The following is a 19,896-nucleotide window of genomic DNA, read 5'->3' as shown; positions in this document are numbered from 1 at the left end:
CAGTGTGCAGCACAGTAAAATCCTCAGCGTTAATTCATCCAATTGTCACTCGGAGAGTTACAAACGAGTTAAACGAACACTCAGGATTTTTACAGCGTGCTATACGGTTTTAGGGAGACCTGCTGCATTATTCTGGCCCTTCCCACAATTAATGATCTGTGGCATAACACCCATTAACACTTTTCTAATGTGACACAAAAAATATGGTTAGTATTATCATTAAGGAAAATTATGATGGAGCCATGGAAAAATCCCATTAGCATGGCTGTCAGTGTTCCTGACATGAGGCTCGGAGAGTTGGGCTGGGTGTCACGGGAGCTGGCCGATATCTCCTCTTATTTTCATGGCATGTGTCTCTCCTGTTGTCATGGGCTGTCTGCCACATGGAGATGGCCCTCTGATTCACTGGCACCCGATTGATTCTCTCCCCTCGCTCCAAATGAAGTGATATATAGGCTAATACTTGGCTTATTTGTTTCTTTATCGTCCAGCTTGCCTGTAGTGTATACAGTATGCAAAAGTCTACAAAAGTAATCAAATTTGTACACTCTCAGAGTTCCAAACAAATGAATTAACAGAGGATTTTACCGTGTAAGTTTACATTCCTATGACACGACAGAATTCTCGATGCTACGCGCTACGTTATTGCTACGAGAGGGTTAATTTCTTCACAGCGTTCTGCTCCTGTCCTGTGTGTTGCTTATACCTTAACAGTACGCTGCGGTTATATGGGAGGATTACAAAATGTTACGCAACGTGATTAACATATAGCCCTCCCTTGCAAATTATTTATGACACTAATCACCAGTTCAAATAATGCTCATTATGAAAGTTATTCATGTGCGGTGTGTGTGTGTGTGTGTCCCACCCAACCCTCCCCCCCTCCCCCTTCCCCCGGCCCTAATTGAGGAGGGTTGACCTCCTGACCCGAGCTAAATTGAGTTGCGGTCCCCGTGGCGAGTGTCTCCTTGCCGGTCAGTCAGGGCGGATTACACAGCCATTGTGTTTGCCGCCGTATCGTCCGAACCGCCTTGTAACCAAGCAGATGAGTCACGCATATCCACGAACACACTCAGGGCTTGAGGGTCTGAGTAGGAGCTGCGAGATATAGCCATATACACACATTCATGCATACAGTATACAGGCACACACGCACACTTGTGTGCATGCACACAAGCACAAGCATGCACGCGCACACACACACACACATTCTTTTCACTCTCGACTAGACGACTACACAGTGAAGGATACACAGTGTTATCCACTTTAAGGGATATTTCACTTTCAAACATGTTTGTGGTCATTTTTTACGTCTACTCAGGCTTTTGTGAGCACCCCAGACAGTTTTTTTTAAGTTGCTTGATTCAGTATTTAGATATTTGATGTTCATTTTATCAGACACGCCCCCTTCCTATGATGATAGATTCATCAAAAACACCTGTCCTTGTTTCTGGTGACTCATACTGTCCTCCTAATAAGTGAGGGGGCCATGTTTTTTCGATTCCTTTTTTCTTTACTTTTTTTATTTTCTATTGTTGTATTTTCTTTTCATTTTCCCCAACAATTATTAAAAAATAATGAAAAAATGTATTGAAAAAACACAGTTTAACCACTTAACCCTACATACATCGGCTGTTTGAAAGTAGCCTATCTACATGCTCTACAGGCTCTTAGAACCATTTTTTTTAAAATAGTGGAATATTTTTAAGAACACAAATCTTGTATGGGGGTCCCTGCTGGTACAACATATTTTCAGATGGGTGCCCGCGACCAATTACATATTCATTTGGGGGTCCTTGACATGAAAAAGTGAGAACCACTACTTGCACTATACGGTATCACAGACACTACTTTATGTACATTGCAATACTGTATAACAGTTACTACACTCTGTGTACATTACAGTATGTATGTACTGTATAACAGGCACTGCGGTATGTGTATGTTGTATGTATATGTATGTTCATTACACTTTAATGTAGATACCGTACTGTATATTACAGTATGTACTAACAGGCACTGTTATGTACAGAGTACACTGTAATGTGCATAACATACTACTGTCTACATTAAACATTACAGTGCATTACAGTATGTATCCCAAAGAAAAAATGATGAATCACATTATCGTCTTACAATGACTTGATCTATAAACAACAGTTATGCTACATTTCTTCTTCTTCGTTGTTGTAAAAAGTTGAGCTCCGATCTGTGATTGCCTATAGGGCTGATGACGTGGCGGAAGTGCATCCCAGTTACACCACATTTGGTTACCTATCGAATTCAGTTTACGTCCCGCCGCGTCCTGCCAACTGCAATGAAGACAGGTCACGGAATCGGACGACTTAACACATGTGGTGTAACACCATACCATTCCAGGGGCTGTGCATTATTAAGGAATATGGCTTTATAATTAAGCTTCTGTGTGACGCTGTAGTATGATCAAGGAACTCTTTAAGACCGGGAACGCAACTGTGTGTCATTTTTAGATTTCGTTGGGCTATTCAAAAATAGCAGATATACAAGCTCATAGCGCGGCACCGAGTGCCGCGCTATGAGCTTGTAGATCTGCTATTTATGAAAAATCATGAAAAGCTGTGCAAATATTAGATTTTTTTTGTTTTTTTTGTAACTCAAATCTTTGCTTCTGGGGGTTCCTGGAACTAAATATATGTATGTGTATTGTATAACAGACTGTAGGTTATGTACATTACAGTATGTATTGTATAACAGACTGTAGGTTATGTACATTACAGTATGTATTGTATAACAGACTGTAGGTTATGTACATTACAGTATGTATTGTATAACAGACTGTAGGTTATGTACATTACAGTATGTATTGTAGAACATTCACTGCATTTGGTGATGGTCGTGTTTGTCCGTTGCATCTTGTTTTGTGTGAAATGAATTCATCCACAGAGTGATGAGGCTTGTCTTGGGGATTGCCAATCACAGCATAATGACATGTCACTGTGTGTGTGTGTGTGTGTGTGTGTGTGTGTGTGTGTGTGTGTGTGTGTGTGTGTGCGCGTGTGCGCGTGTGTGGATAGTATGTTAATTAGTGGCCTTTAAGACTACACAGTAAAGTCCTGAGTGTTTATTTAACTCTGAGCATGTAACAATGGCCCCTCGTGAGGCAATCTTTACACTTAAGAGTTAAACTAACTCTCAGGATTTTACTGTGTATGACACTTGTTTTGCGTTATTATTATAATTCCTGCTCCATTTTCTGAAAATCAAAGGAGCAGTGCCAATTTAGCCCCAAGTGTGTTCAGCATTGTATCAGCAAAACCTAGCAGCACAATTACAACATGTCACAGTCAGAGTGACACACACTTCCATGTCAAAAATTAATTAACTGATAGTGGTTGTGTTGAACTGAAATGTATTCACCTTTGGTTACATTCATTACGGTGTGATTAAGAGCTCTACACTATATTGATTAAAACATTTACTCATTAACACACCAAAAAAAAATCTCATTATGCTGAGATTGTGAATGAAATGGCTGGCCTCTATGAAATATATCAAGGGCTTTGTCCTTACATGACAGCTGACCTCCTCCGACCAGTGTCTGCCTGCTTAGCAATCTATTAATGACCATGCTGTGAGTTTGCGAATAGGGGAGAATTTGAAACTAGAGTGAAAATTGCTCAGTTTGAATGGCAAAAACTTTTAATATGGTCGCAGTGGCGACAAACCGCAGTTAACGTGTAAGTTCTGATGGCATTGTAAAATGGAAATTTTCTGCCTCAACTCCCTTATCTTGCCAGCAGGGACGATAATCAAAACACAAACTCCAGCTCCCTACACCAATCTCTGATAGAACCATGGGAGATTTATTAGGACCCCCCCCCCCCACACACACCGCATCCTTGCCCATTTAAATGATCCCGGATGCAAAGGCGCTCAACAGCGCCGGAGAAACTCATTAAACTCTCAGGGTGTCAGTCACTGAAGGGTGATTTATACTTAGTTGTGTGCCGGTGTCTTGCGCTGGAAAATAGCAGATCTACAAAGCTCATAATAAGGTTGTGTGCGACGCGTTGTGAGCTTGTAGATCTGCCATTTTTTGGTGGCATGACACGGCGCACAGCCATGTATAAAAGAGCCATAAGACCCCCCTCGACAAGACAAGGTCTCTGTGTTGACTGGGTATACAGTCTGCCTTGCTGGATCTGTGGGACATTCCTCCACTGTGTCCCAACTACTATACCTCTCTTCCGTCGCTGTTAACGGACTCTGCTAATTAATTGGCAGGCTTATGGCTATGTATTTAGCATAATATTCAATAGGAATATCACTCAGAAAATTATAACAATTTGTGGTGTTTCAGAAGGTTTCTTTTGGTCCCTGGGGGAAAAAAAGGGTATTTTCTATGTTAACCACTGAAGCGCTATATAGTTACATACGGTGAAAAGCTAAAATATCAGATCTACAAGCTCTCTACGTTTGTAGACTTGATATTTTCACTCTCTTTAACATCTTGTGAATTGTTGACCACGTTGGAAAATGTTCACGACGCAAACCGGGACGCCAGGTTTGAAAGTGGTTTAAAGGAATATACCCTCTCTCTTGTAGGTCATCTTGAAAAGTGCTTTTTTATGGGGATTCCTTTAACACATGACTGGCGTTCAGTGCTGTTGGCCGGTCAAGGCCTGACAATGAAACATGGTCGCTCTGTCTTTTTGCCGTCTTCACACGAAAAAGCTGCCCGACACTTTTCCTCTTCATTTCTCACTGAGGTCTGACACCCTGCTCGACATTGACTCAGGCTCCCCTGAGGGAAAGGCTCCTGCCACCGTAGGATCCAGCCTTAATTATGCAAAGTACAGGAGACTTTGTGCGATTTTTTAAAAGTGCGCCAGTTTTCTGCTTTGGCAGTCACTGCCACGCTCCCCTACTGGGAGGTCCTGTCAGACTCCCCCCCTTCCTTCTTTGCTCGGGAAAATGAAAGGCTAGATAGAAAAAGGCATTTTCAACTGCAGGGGTGAGATGTAGAGAGGCGTAGGAACTGACGACGGTGAGACCCCTCGTTTTACATTGAGCAGGTGGGGAGACTCTTTTGTTCTCTTCTCGCTGTTCAAATCCATTTAGTTGTACTTGACGTGTCACAAGGAACTTTCAACCAGCTAAAAAAAAAGGTTCCCATCTCTTTTCAAACATACCAAGTCCTGTTTGGCAAGGCTAGTGCTGCTGCCGTCACAAAAGTGATTCGGGTGCCATCGGCCTAATGGCAGGGTCTCTCAGTGATGCTGTCATTATTTTTGACAATTGTAGAGTTAAAAAACTGTCCGCAAACTATTAACCCATTTAGACCAGGAACGCATCTGTGTCACTTTTTGATTTGAGCTAAAAGGCATTATTTTACACTTTGGCTATTCAAAAATAGCAGATATACAAGCTCGTAGCGCGGCACCGAGTGCCGCGCTACGAGCTTGTATATCTGCTATTTATGAAAAATCGTGAACATGTGGGCAAATCTTTTAATCAATCTTTTTTAAAGCAAACTATTGTAACTCAAATCTTTGCTTCTGGGGGTCCCTGGAACAAAATATTTTGAGATGGGGGTCCCCGGCCAAATTCATATCATTTTGGGGGTCCTTGACATGAAAAAGTTTGAAAACCACTGATATAGAAATAATCCTAAACTATGATAGTTTAGGATTTAGAAGACATTTTGCAGAATCGGAACCTCAGGCCTCAATGGGTTAAAGGCATAAACTATTTCAAATTTATAAATGAAAAATGCTTATGGGATACGTGTGTCTAGTCCTTCATTTCGCGTTTGCCTTTTTTTTTGCATGGCTTATTCAGGTATACTTGATGTTGTACACGTGTATGATGTAGTGCAGCTACCCACTATGCTTCTCTCTGCAGCAGAGTCAGCAAGGTGTTTTTCACTGGGTCACTGTTGACGTTGGGAGGGTAGCGTTTCATGGGAGACGTTCATAATTCATCACGTCATTACCCAGTCCAATATGTTATTTACATGGGTGGCTGTTTGCTTTGTTGCCAAAAAAAAAAATCCCCCTCCTCATACATATGAAAGGCTTTCATGGATTCCCAAACCACGGGTTTGAACTGTCGAAAGCTGTTGAAATCTCCCGGAGTTTCCATACGAGAAAAAAATCTCAATAGTAAATATTTTTTATTTTAACCCATTAAGACCTGAGGCGATTCTTTCAAACAATCTAAATCATAAATTTTTTTGGGAAAAAAAAAAAATGTTTTCAAGATTTTTCAAAAATAGCAGATCTACAAGCTCATAGCGCGGCACTCGGTGCCGCGCTATGAGCTTGTATATCTGCAATTTTTGAATAGCCAAAGACATCTAAAGTGACACAGAAGCGTTCCAGGTATCAATGGGTTAAGGAGGAAAAGCTTCAAAAGTGTCTAAACTTGTTTTTTTTTTCCGCTGTTAACCGTTTCTTCCCTCTCTCTTTTTCTTCCCTCGTTTTCTGGCAGTAGAAGACAATGTGACAGAAGACCAGCACAGTCCTGGGCAGACTGCCATTCCGAGCGGTAATGCTCCATTTCATATTTCATCATTTTGGGCTGGAAAAGTGGTGTGTGTGTGTGTGTGTGTGCGTCTGTGTGTGTGTGTGTCCATTTGCCAGTGTGTGCCTGTGTTTTGTTTTTTTGTGTCTCTCTCTGTGAAACCTGAGTTCACATCACTGTGTCCAGAATGAAATGAAATGTGTTCTGCTCGTGTGTTGCTTTCCCTTTGTGCTTTCGCTCGACTCTGTTGTGCATGTGTGTGTGTGTGTGTGTGTGTGTGTGTGTGTGTGTGTGTGTGTGTGTGTGTGTGTGTGTGTGTGTGTGTGTGTGTGTGTGTGTGTGTGTGTGTGTGTGTGTGTGTGTGTGTGTGTGTGTGCGTGCGTGCGTGCGTGCGCGCGCGCGCGCGCGCGCGCGCGCTCAAAAGGAAATACAGAGCTGTGTAGATCATTATGCTTGCCCTTTGTGTGTGTATTAGTAAGTCCACAAAAGTTTGTTGTGTTCCTACATGCATGCATGATTGTGCACACACACACACACACACACACACACACACACACACACACACACACACACACACACACACACACACAAGCGCGCATGTATACCTGTACATATACGCATGTGTGCATATGCAGGTGTGCAGAAGTCTGCCTCGGTGCGTACAACGTGTGCGCATGTGTCCTGTCCTGTGTGTTTAGGTGTGTGTGTGTGTGTGTGTGTGTGTGTGTGTGTGTGTGTGTGTGTCTTTGTTTCCCGGGCCCTCTGTATATGATGTAGAATAGAGCTGGCCAGATGAATGTGTCCTGTCTCCTCTCGTGCCATTCACGGTGGCCCTCCAGGAACAGAGCGGTAATTCAGGTCAGGCTTGCAGAAAAGCCCCCTATGAATGAGTCCTGGTCCTGACGCACCACGCCGTATAGTTTCATTTCATTTGTCTCTGGTAAAGGTTAAGTCTCATGCGTGGTTATTTTAAACCCGATATGGATGGCTTTGCCCAGCAGGCTGGGGACCCTGGGTACTCTCGTGTCTGCCACGATAGTCCGGCTTTTTTACCCAAAGCGCTTTTAGCCCCGTCAAAGAGAGATTTCTATGCAAAAAAGAGAAAAAAAAAGAAAACAAGGGCTGCATAACCACTTATACAGTACCTATATACTTTGTCATATAATGAATAGCCAAAAATAGCAGATCTACCAGCTCACAATCCATTGCATCGAAACACGTGAGCTTGTAGATTTGCTATTTTCCGTTTTTTATTTTAAACTATTTTTGACAATTTTTGCAATTTTCACTGAGATAATGTCATGCCCAAAATAGAGTTACAGGTTTTTCTCAATCACTGTGCTCATTATATTAATTTGTTTGCATTACCCGCTGTCCTCTCCTCAACCCTTGCAGTTTAGAGCTGGTCAGGTTTCTATGCTAAGATTCTTGCACTCAAGTGGCCCAATGCCTCTGGTGTCTCTCTCTCAGTTCGGGGGCACGTACAGTACTATAAAATGCTCTTGGCGTTGCTTGATTTGAGTCTAGCTCTGTTCCTTTGTTGCATGCAACTCATTCTTCCCTTTTATAATAATGTTTTCATCCAATCAAGCGGGGAAAAAAAATACCACCCAAAAATATAATCATTCCTGGGAAGACAAAGCACGCCCCATGGCCTGCGGCTGCATTCGTTCATTCGTATTGATAGGTATTGGCGTGGGGGTGTTGGAGGGAGGTGGGTGGGGTGGAGGGGGGGGTGGCTGGCTCCTTGGCGCCGGTAACCCCAGCTGAGGGGTATGAAGGACTGGGCAGAAGAGGCACAGACATTGCCGGGGAGACCTCCTGTCATCCAGAGCCAAAGCAGAGCTAATGAGTGTGCCTGATTACAGCGACCCCCTCAGACACATGCCTCTCTCCCTTCTTCTTCTCCCTCATCCCCTCCGCCACCTTCCATCTCCAGAGTGGAGGGTAGTAGACAGCCGCCACATGATCGATGTCTGCCTGTGGAGAAATCAAGAGGGCGCACAAATTAATTTCTCACTTTCCTCATTTGACTTCGTCTGACTGATTTATTTTTTAAACCCCCCCCATCCTCAAAGATGCTGCTTGACGAATGAATGGTCGATGTGATCGGTGAGCAGTTTGTTTGCGGGGGGGCAAAAGTTTTGGAGATTTTTGCTCACCTTCCAAAAATGTCACTCTCAGGCCCGCCTTTCAATCGGAAAACAGTAATCCAGTCAGTGGTTAAAATGCTGGCCGGAATTAGCTGCTTTAATGTGAAGTGAGAAGAAATGAGAAATAATTAAATAAAGCTCACCTGCTTTTCATGCGTTTAGCCCTTTGATTGACACGGCTACAATAGCCATTAGGCTCCTGACAAACTCCAGGCTTAACCCGTTTAGACCTGCAGGTTCCGATTCTACAACATGTCTTCTAAATCCTAACAGTTTTCTGAACAACTTATGTTGCTATAATAATATATCAGTGGTGCTCAAACTTTTTCATGTCAAGGACCCCCAAAATTATATGCATTTGGCCGCCGACCCCCATCTCAAAATATTTTGTTCCAGGGACCCCCAGAAGCAAAGATTTGAGTCAAAAATCTTTCCTTTAAAAAATATATATATATTCAAATATTTGCGCAAATGTTCAAGATTTTTCAAAAATAGCAGATCTACAAGCTCATAGTGCGGCACTCGGTGCCGCGCTATGAGCTTGTAGATCTGCTATTTTTGAATAGCCAAAGTATAAAATATGCATTTAAGTGGTTACACGGACGCGTTCCCGGTTCGAAGGGGTTAATCAGACATGGTTGTTGAGAGCTGCCTCGTAAGTAGACCCCCAGTCGTGTCATTCTGTTTGTCTGCAGGTCCTGCATCCCCTATTTTCCTTCATTCACGTTTGATACGTCAGGCTAAAAAGGAAGAAATGCTAACAAAAGAGGCCGCGTGAAAGACAGACAGTATTGTACTTAGTGTAGAGAGGGGCAGGAACAGTGTGATATCTGAGATTTAATGAGGCAGTGCGCTTTTTTTACCCGGAGAGTGTCGAGCAGGCTTAAGATCTCGCAGCTTGGCTTTACCACTGTGCTTGCCTGTGTGTAATTATAACCACATGCTCCTTGCTCTTTCTACTCTCTTTTTGTATATATATACGTTCCTCTCTTTGCCTCTTCTTTTTCTCTCTTCCTTTCTTCTCTCTCTATTGTTTTTCTTTTTGCCGCTGGGTCTGTTTTTTGGGGGTCTGTTTTTGCGGAAGCGTGCGTGTGTGTCAGCTCCGTCTTAACCCATTAAGACCTGGAACTGTGTCATTTTTAGATTTGAGCAAAAAAGCATTATTTTACACTTTGGGCTATTCAAAAATAGCAGATATACAAGCTCGTAGCGCGGCACCGAGTGCCGCGCTACGAGCTTGTAGATCTGCTATTTTTGAAAATTCGTGAAAATGTGTGCAAATCTTTGAATATACATATTTTTAAAGCGAACATTTTTAACTCAAATCTTTGCTTCTGGGGGTCCCTGGAACCAACATATTTTGATGGGGGTCCGCGGCCAAAAACATATAATGTTGGGGGGTCCTTGACATGAAAAAGATTGAGCACCACTGATATAGAAACATACGTTTTTCAGAAAACTGTTGAGATTTAGGAGACATGTAGAATCGGCTTCAGGTCTCAATGGGTTAAGTGGAGTGGACTGAGGCGATTGGAAGTGTTTTGGAGAGATCTGAAGGGGGTTGTCTGGATATTGGCGAGGTGGCATAGCTGTTAGCATGGTGCGTAGAGAACAGTGCGGCGTGTCTGAGCTGAGGCTGGGGCTCTGGCTCTGGCTGAGGCAGCCCACAGATCAATGCACTGCAGGGCTCACTACAGCATGGAAGAGGCGGAGGAAACAGGGACTCTTTTCACTCCCAACACTTCAGAAAATCGTATTCTCTATTATTAATTTCCTTTGTTGTCTTACCTGCACTAATGGCGTGGCAAGGCGCTTTCGTTCAATATTATCCCTCTCTGTGAGAGAGCGAAAGAGACGGAGGCAGGAAGGAGAGAGAGGAAGAGACGAGAAAGGCAGACAAGAGAGTGCATTTGATACGTTGATATCATGTCTCTCGTTCAGTCGCTTTGATTTCCTTTTTCGTCCTTTATCCTTTTTTTGGTACAAAGGTTTGAGTGGCGAATTGAAGCCATCTGTGATGGTACCTGTGATGTTATGTTATGGTGCAACAAACCCTCATGGTAGTGCTGCAAACCCATGTGTTGTTTGTGTATTGTTTGGTGTTCCACCTTCCTGTAATTGTTTGGCATATTCTCTCTCTGTTTGTACTGCTCCGTCGTACTCTCAGCATGCATCGTGCAATTTTCATGAATGTACTGTTGATTCGTGGCACATAAACTGAGACGATAACAAACATGCAGACTTAACCCATTAAGATCTGAGCCGATTCTTAAAAAAAATCAAAATCATAACAGTTTTTGGAAAAAAATCTAATTAAAAAAAAAAAAGATTTTTCAAAAATAGCAGATCTACAAGCTCATAGCGCGGCACTCGGTGCCGCGCTATGAGCTTGTATATCTGCTATTTTTGAATAGCCAAAGACATCTAAAGTGACACAGATGCGTTCCAGGTATCAATGGGTTAATGCATGTAGTGTAAAGTGTTCGGTGTTCACCGTGGCTTCATTTTCGTCATCTATTTTGCCCTCCACAAATAACCATTTGTCTTTAAAAGGTATAAAAATGGGTTTGTAACTATACTCCCTTAACGCCGAATCGGTGTGACTTAAATAAAAATTTCGCTAACAAACCATATGACTAACGAGTCCCTCTCTTTCTCGAAATGCAAATGTGCGACGACTGTTAACAGCCTGGCAAACGTCAAGCTCACACAAGCCTCATCGCCGGATCGTGACATTCTTTAATGATGGGGGGGGGGGATCAGTGGATGTGACGGGCTAAGTGGCGAGCCCCACATCCCATCCACACACAGCATAGAGGATACACTCGGAGGCACACGTGGTATTAGGATGTAGTGTGACCTATATATGAGCGGGTGTTCGGCGCAAAAGTTTTAGATTTTTAAATAATGAGGCGCCGGCAACCGTGTGAAGGTTATTCAATCTTAATGTCCTCCTATTTCTGACAGCCTCCCTCACTCTGATAAAGGAGAGCGCACACCTTTGATCAGGCCCGCCGACATGTGTCGACAGAAGCTGCTCGCTGGTTAAAATAAATTCTTAATTTGAACGTGGGGGAGGGAGGGCGGGCGGGGGGGGGGGGGGGGGGGGGGTTCGCCAGGGAGGGGGCATCATATGATCAAGATCTCTGGGAAACAGTGGGGGAAATGGAGGAGATGGGTGAAACGGGTAATGATGTATTTTCATTGCACATAGTAAAGGCACGCGGGGTTGAGCCTCGTTGGATCCCAGATACAGTATATGTCTTAAGGGCAAGAGAGAGCGTAGCCCTCTGTGATTTCAGACCTAAGTCTTCACCCTCTGTGTATTGGGGCTGGATTTGAATGTATGTAAGTTATAAATGACTGAAATGAACCAGGGATGCTTAAAAAAAAGCAAAAAAGACACACTTTCTTACACTTAATTTACAACTTTCCATGTACCAATTTAGTTTTTTTTTAAGTCAGTCGTCACTGAGTCGTCTTTTCTTGGTCGACACCTCTTGTAGCTCTGTTGTCGTTACAGCATGTGTCTACTGAAGGAATGCTGCAGGGTACTAAGTAGGGGTGTGCCGATATATCGCGATACGTTTTCTTTTTTTTTACATTAATAATAATCAGGCATGCAAACAGCCCCGAGGTGAAAAGGGTGACAACAAGTTGGGTTTTTTCGGGTCAGGTGTCACACTATTGCCCTATTTGGATTCAAAACGGCTATTGTAGCTGAAAAGCTACAAGTTTGCATGTCTGAATAATGCAAAAACAGAATTATTTGTTTGCACATTTGCTTTTTTTCTCCCCCATATATTTTCATAATAAAAAAGTGCGTATCGTATCGTATCGAAATCGTATCGAAGTTGTGAGCCCAATATCGTATCGTATCGTTTCGTGAAATTAGTGTATCGGCACACCCCTAGCATATTTTGGAATGCCACAACACGTTGTCAGAAATTATATTTATTAACAATAAAATACATAAATAAATACATTTCCGGTGCCTACTTGATATCGGCAAGAGTGTCGGGGGCAGACACTCGCGAATGCTAGTATTTAATAATGTCGAGAGAAGTTGTCAAAATCACATTTATGTGGAATGGTTGGTTATTGTGAAAAACATACCAGTGAAACATTAAATCAAGAATAACCTTTGTTTAATGAAAAAAGTTACATAGTATGACTTTAACTTTCACGTCCCTTTTCCCTTGTGCTTGGTTATCACGTGAACATTATTATTATTATTATTATTATAAAAAATTACACCCAGTGTGAAGAGAGTGGTGCCTTTGAATTAGTGTAACTGGTTGCATCCATAGACTGTAAAAAAGGAATGGACAAAGCCACTCCCCTGCTTTCTACAGAACGAAAATGAAGCCGATAGTTCAGGAACGTGCATTCCTCCATCGTTAATATATACAGTTGGCCACGCCGGAACTCAAACGCTATTGGTTGAGACCAGACACGTGACCAGCGAACCGGAAAACAACCCCCAAAAATGCTATTGGTTGGGTAGCTTGTCAATCAAGAGCAGGGCGGGGAATGAATGCTATTGGTTGTGTAGGTTGTCAATCAAATCATCCCGCCCCTCCTGGAGCATAGCCTACTTTATCGTCAATTTTAGAATAAATGGGACCATAATTTAGCAAAACGCATATCATGATGATTGAAAGGAGACTTTAAACTAGCGACTGGAAGCATATAGAATTTATGACAATTTTTATTACGGTAAGAAAATCTAGTCTAAAGTTTGTCAAAAACCCATTCACTTGCGTTAAAATAAATTCTTTCTGACACTGCAGGTCGGCGCAGGGTAAAACAGTGCCTCACTCTGGCCATTCATAAGCTTCCGTGTTGGCCTCATCGTAAATATCCAAGCCTTGCCCCTTGGTTGCATCCTTGTGTTGCAATCAGCTGCAGCTGTTGAGGCCGTGCTCAAACATACGGACGGACGGACGGACGGACACACACACACACGGTCAAATGTAGGAGTGGTTGGCACCACTCAAAAACATATATCTTTACATCTTTTTAAAGGGGGTGTAAGCCAATGTTTCCATTGGGCTTAACATTGTGGTTAAGCTGAGTGTTCTCTCCATAATGAACGTTTAACATGGACGTTGTGAGCTTTTCAGCTTTGCCAGGCTGTTCTCTTCGTCTCTCTCTGTGTCTCCGTTCTCTCATCGTCCTTCCTCCTCCTCTCTCTCCATGGTCAACGTCCCCACTGGTCTCGGTGTGGGGCCATGCAGACAGTGGGGGGGGGGGGACGTGGGCAGGCTGCTCTGCTGGGGACCAGGGGGTCCCTGGTGGGGCTGTGAGAGCAGAGAGGAGAACATCAATTAAAACGTTATAAATATTTAACCCATTCAGACCGGGAATGCATCTGTGTCATTTTTTAGATTCGAGCTAAAAAAAGCATTATTTTACACTTTCGGCTATTCAAAAATAGCAGATCTACAATGTGTGCAAATCTTTTGAATATATATATTTTTAAAGCGAACATTTTTAACTCAAATCTTTGCTTCTGGGGGGGTCCCTGGAACAACATATTTTGAGATGGGGGTCCGCGGCCAAATACATATAATTTTTTTGAGGGTCCTTGGCATGAAAAAGATGGAGCACCACTGATATAGAAACATAGGTTTATCAGAAAACTGTTGGGATTTAGAAGACATTTTGCAGAATCGGAACCTCAGGCCTCAATGGGTTAAGGGCAGAAATATTCAATAATATAAAGGTGGGGGGTCAAGATGAAAGTTGTGGTATGATAAATGTCACCCGGCGCCATAAGAGACAGGAGCCTGGATGATGGATGGATGCCGACTCAGACAGATATTAGACAGCGGTAAAAGATGTCAATCACGTTCGCACTTTTCCCAGCCTCTTTGCATGTAATATCAATCAGCTTTTATCCATCTAAAGATGATTTATCTTAAGAAAAATTATGCACTCAGATCTTTATTAAATTCCCTCGTAAATAATTAAATTTCCTTAATATACCCATCTGGATGAGCATCAGTGTGTAACCTAGCTCATAATTTCCTCATCAGAATATGGATTGGTGGTCAATATAGTTCCCATCAGAGAGACCTATACCTAACTTAGATTTTTATGAACCAGAATGAAACACTGCTGAAATCTTTTTTTTTTTTTCCAACATGTGACCCAACCCCCTTCCCCTCCATATTCTGTGTGTGATTGTCAGCCATCCTAACCCATCAAGACCTGAAGCCGATTCTACAAATCCCAGCAGTATTCTGAAAAAAACGCATGTTTCTATATCAGTGGTTCTCAAACTTTTTCATGTCAAGGACCCCCAAAATTATATCTATTTGGCCGCGGACCCCCATCTCAAAATATTCTGTTCCAGGCAGGGACCCCCAGAAAAAAAGATTTGAGTTAAAAAATGTTCGCTTTAAAACAATACATATTCAAAGATTTGCACGCATTTTCACGATTTAAAAAAAATAGCAGATCTACAAGCTCGTAGCGCGGCACGAGTGCCGCGCTATGAGCTTGTATATCTGCTATTTTTGAATAGCCAAAGTGTAAAATAATGCTTTTTTAAGTGACACAGACGCGTTCCCGGTCTTAATGGGCTAAGCATGGTGGTATTGATCTGCTGTCCAGCCTGTAGAGACTGGTAGCCGAGGATGTCCTGATCTGATGGATTACTGTATGAGGCCCAGAGGCACAGGAACCTCAGTATTGACGTGGACTCTTTAATCCCAGGGTTGGACGTGACCTTCCCTTGTCAAGCCCACCCGACTACCCACCCCCCCCACACACACCCCCCAAACGCGCAAGCAGTTTACTCTTCCAGCACCAGAAACACTGGTGCATGGGCGGTTGAGAGCACTGTCTTGTCTTAAGAACCACTGGACACAGCAGCTTGAACTTGGCGGTGTTGTCGAGAGAAAAGAAGGGAGTGGAAGTTCAAACTGAAAAATAAGTATAGCCTATGTCTTGGGTTCGTTCGGGCACATCTTATTTATTATTTAAGTTGTTATGTGTCCTGTGTTTTGTCACAGTAAAACCTCCCAGCAAATGTGTAGGTATAAGGTATACCTTCCAGCCAAATGTTAAAACCATTAACATCATCAAACCTTGGTGCACGAAAGCTTTTTTTTTTCCCTCGTAAAGAGTTTCAAATGTCACTAATGCCAATAAATCATCTCTTTTTTTTGCAACGGTAAGCCGAAATATTATGCAAATAGATGACGTATATAAAAGGCCACTGTAAAACACACCGACGTCTTCTTGACCACCAGCTGCTCGAGACGAGAGGAAGCCTGTGAAAATACACGAAGCTTTTCACGGTATTTCAAAGCACATTGTGTGAAGTCTCTGTCTGCACGTTGCGGATGAATCATACTGTAAGTCTATATCGTGTGGCTTCTGGCCTCCTAGTCAAAAAGCGTCCCCCGTCCACCCCCACCCCCACCCCCACCCCCACCCGCCCCAGAGCAAGAGAGAGAGGGCCTGCATCTGTGAGGATTGGGTTGGGGATTTTCATTTTCTTGAAACACCTTCTGTTCTGTTCTGCATGGGTCCCACAGGGGACCACAGTGCTGATATTTTTAGAGGGCATGTTCCGAGAGCCTCCTCCGTCGCCAAGAGGGAAGGACAATGGAGGGTGTGATGTTACATCAATACTTGGCGCGGGAGTGGGGGGGAAAGTGAAGGAAAAAATCCTGGGTGGCCTTGATGAGTTCTGGAATGCCTCCTCCTCCTCCTCGAGGAGTTCCGCAGCTCCTCTGTAAGAGCACCCTACAGGAGGAGGAGGACTTTAACCTTTTAAGACCTGTGGGCGATTCTTTAAAAAAATCTAAATCCAAAACAGTTTTTCAAAAAGAATGTAAAAAAAAATGTTTTCACGATTTTTCAAAAATAGCAGATCTACAAGCTCGTAGCGCGGCACTCGGTGCCGCGCTACGAGCTTGTATATCTGCTATTTTTGAATAGCTAAAGAATTCTAAAGTGACACAGATGCGTTCCAGGTCTAAATGGGTTAAAATGGCCGCCCCGTGTATACATACGCGGGCCCGGGCTCCTTTGGCAGACTCTGCCACGCACTGGTGGTGCAGCAGCTCCCTCCGTGTCCTTAGGCAGTGTTAACCGTGTGCTAGGCAAAAAAAAAAAGAAAACGCAGGCCTCCTAATGTTCCCCTCCAGAGTTTTGGGACATGCTGAGGAACACTCGCAGCAGCGGGGCTCAAAATGGCTGCCGGTGAAGTACAGGGCCTCCTCTCCCCCACCCACAAAGCTTTGGGAGCTAAACTAGTGGGGCATGATTGTTTGATTGTGAGTATGGCTTTGTAATCAGTCTTATTGTACTGAAGTGTGATGGTCACAGCAGGGGAGAGAGAGGGGGCTGCAGGCCATGCTGCCTAATTACAATATGCTGATGCTAGCTCTGCACACAATTTCCTATTCCTCTGAATCAAGATGCTTAAGGTGTGCCGCGCTAACGAAGAACGCAGGTTTGTTTTGGCCGTCGTTATGTCACCTGCTGCCTCATAACGCAGACCTCTCTATCCCTGTCGGGGCTGGTAGTTTGTAACCTAATGCCTATAGTGCTGGTTCAAGGTAGTCCATTCGCCAACCTCCTGGCACTGCTACAGCACAAAGCCAACAAGAGACAAAACTGCAGATGGATTGAAGAATATTGATGTGCGCGACCCGCGGCTGCCTGCGAGCAAGGCTGAATAATTCAGAGAAAGTGTGTCGTGACAACAGTCTTAACACACCAATCTCGGGTTTTGTGTGTGTTACTGTGCTATGCTTTTTTACACCCCATAGTAGCTACTGGCCTCAATGTCTGTCTACATTATATGGCTGGGGCTTTCCCCTTTGTCGGACACCGACTGATGCAATTCAGCACTCCGGTGGAATTTCATATTTCTTTTAGTCCAAACCAAAGAGCTGCAATCCTGGATTTATTAACTACAAATATTCCCATCAGTCTAGTTTCATATACTGAAGTTTTGCTTTGGTGCAGCAGGGCAAACACAACTTAAAACCCTTTCTAATAACAGAGGTGTGTGTTTATGTGTGTGCGTGTGCGTGTGCGTGTGCGTGCGTGCATGCATGTGTGTGTGTGTGTGTGTGTGTGTGTGTGTGTGTGTGTGTGTGTGTGTTCCTTTTTGTGCGTGCCATTGGGTGTGAGGTCTCGCAGCATGTGCATGTGCATCGCTTCACCTGCCCACTAGTTCTGTTATCCCATTGAGGCCTGAGGCGATTCTTAAAAATGTTAAAAGTTTTCTAAATCCTAACAGTTTTTTGACAAAAAAATTAAGATTCTTCAAAAAATAGCAGATCTACAAGCTCATAGCGCGGCACTCGGTGCCGCGCTATGAGCTTGTATATCTGCTATTTTTTGAATAGCCCAAAGAAATCTAAAGTGACACAGACGCGTTCCAGGTCTCAACGGGTTATGGCGAGTGAGTGGTTTTGAGTTACAGAAGCTCAAATTGAACCTGCATTTTTATTACAGCCTTTTATTATTGTTTTTATTAAATCCGCAGTCTAGAAATCCATTTTATTGTCACCCAGAGGGGAAACTATAGTGCCTCCTCGCCATGCAGGGGGGGGGTGAGTGACCCGCCGCCCCGTCTGACTATTGTGTGGCACTGTCATTTCCTCCTTGTTGGTCTTCGAACAGATCCAGAGTGCGCCCTCGAGAGGGCGGCGGAGGATGGTGGTGGTGAGGAGGCCGGGCGACGTCTGAGGAGGAAGAGGCTGCTCTCGCCAGAGGAGGAGAGGGAGGAGGAGGGAGAGGAGGAGGAGGACGACGAGCCGGCGCTGCACAGCTGCGACAGCTGCCGGCAGGTGTTCGAGTCGCTGAGCGATCTCACCGAACACAAGATTAATCAATGCCAGCTGACAGGTAAACAACGCTCAGCCCACCGAGCCTTCTTTCCCCTCACACACTACTCTCTCTGCCACTCGGGCTCTTGCAACTCTCACTCCCCACTCCCACTCAATTCCTTTCACTAGAGAATATGCCGCGTGCTACCGCACGCTGGGTGCTCCACGCCGAGGGAAAGCACCCGAACACCAGACTAGACTACCAATGACCTTGGTCGGTTTCCAACGGTTTACACGCACTCGCACGCAACGCACGCACGCAGCTCTCGTACGTCACGCGGATACTGTACGTGCGTGCGTGCGTACGCCTACACAACCTGCATCCCCTCCTTATGGTCTCTCGCTGTGTCAAAGCGGCTCCCACACTTTGTGTATGTAGATGTGTCCTTATGTCTCTGCGCCGCCTTATGCTTCGGTTAAAAGCGAGTTTTGTTTAACACCTGTTTTATTTTTGGCTAGTCTCTCGAGAGACAGACTGTTGTCTCACACGGTTTTCAAATGCTGCCGCCCTAACAGACTGTTCAACGTGTAACGAACGGAAGTGCTGAAAATGCACAGATTGTAAGGCGGATGTCTGCACCCCCCCCGACTTCCGTTTCACCTTTGCAGTCGGGTGAATAAGTCTTACTGTATATCAAATGTGTCAAATCATACATTATCTATAGCTTGCTGCTTAGCAGAAATGGAAATTGTAAAATACATTTTAAAGATATTAAAAAATATATTTTCGTGGACGGAAATGACAAACAGATGACAGCTTCCTGTGTGTGGCTGTCAGGGGTCATAGTTACAGACTAGTTAGAGACTATGTTGCATTCAAAGACTGTGCAATAGTTGTCTGGCTCAGACACTACTATTTGGGCATGCCATTTGAGGTATAAATTGCCCAGAAAAGTGACAGAAATTGCAAAAATAGCAGCTCTACTAGTTCACAAAGCATCGCGATGTGACGCATTGTGAGCTTGTAAATTGGCTATTTCTACTAGACGTCGTATGATGAAGTATATAAGGCTTAAAGGGATAGTTCACCTGATAGTTCAGGGATAGTTGCCGCATTCCTAAGCCAATAATTTGATGACCAGCGGACCGGTAGGCAGCGGTTCCGGTAGGAGACACAAAGGAGACTCTTTGTGTCTCCTACCGGAACCGCTGCCGGTCATCAAATTATTGTCTTAGGAATGCGACAAAAACTAAAAAAATCCATTAATTCAAGTCTCCATGGGGTGACTAATCAATAGAAAAAAAGTCATTTTGGGGGTGAACTGTCCCTTTAAGTGGTTAAGCGTGTGGTCAGGTACTAGTCCCACCAGGAAGTGCTGCAGTGCACCACACACTCCACCGGGGGGAATGGCACTGATCTCCTGGGGAAGGCCGTCCTC

At 43.9% G+C, this 19,896-nt stretch overlaps 1 protein-coding gene across 1 annotated transcript in view; it reads left to right on the top strand.

Annotated features, from left to right (window-relative positions):
• Positions 1–18,726, top strand: part of LOC311045039 (zinc finger protein 521-like) — a gene marked incomplete at its 3' end in the record, with an annotated part of 24,227 nt that extends 5,501 nt beyond the window's left edge. Inside the window, exons 3-5 of the mRNA XM_084056850.1 lie at positions 6,472–6,528; positions 18,312–18,536; positions 18,647–18,726. Coding sequence (XP_083912976.1) covers positions 6,472–6,528; positions 18,312–18,536; positions 18,647–18,726 — 362 coding nt within the window. The remainder of the gene's footprint in view (positions 1–6,471; positions 6,529–18,311; positions 18,537–18,646) is intronic.
• Positions 18,727–19,896: the final 1,170 nt, after the last annotated feature.

This window comes from Gymnoscopelus microlampas (genome assembly GCF_963454915.1).
Source record: "Gymnoscopelus microlampas genome assembly, chromosome: 5".
NCBI lineage: Eukaryota > Metazoa > Chordata > Actinopteri > Myctophiformes > Myctophidae > Gymnoscopelus > Gymnoscopelus microlampas.
Note: the sequence above shows the minus strand (reverse complement) of the source record. Positions and strands in the feature narration are given on the sequence as shown.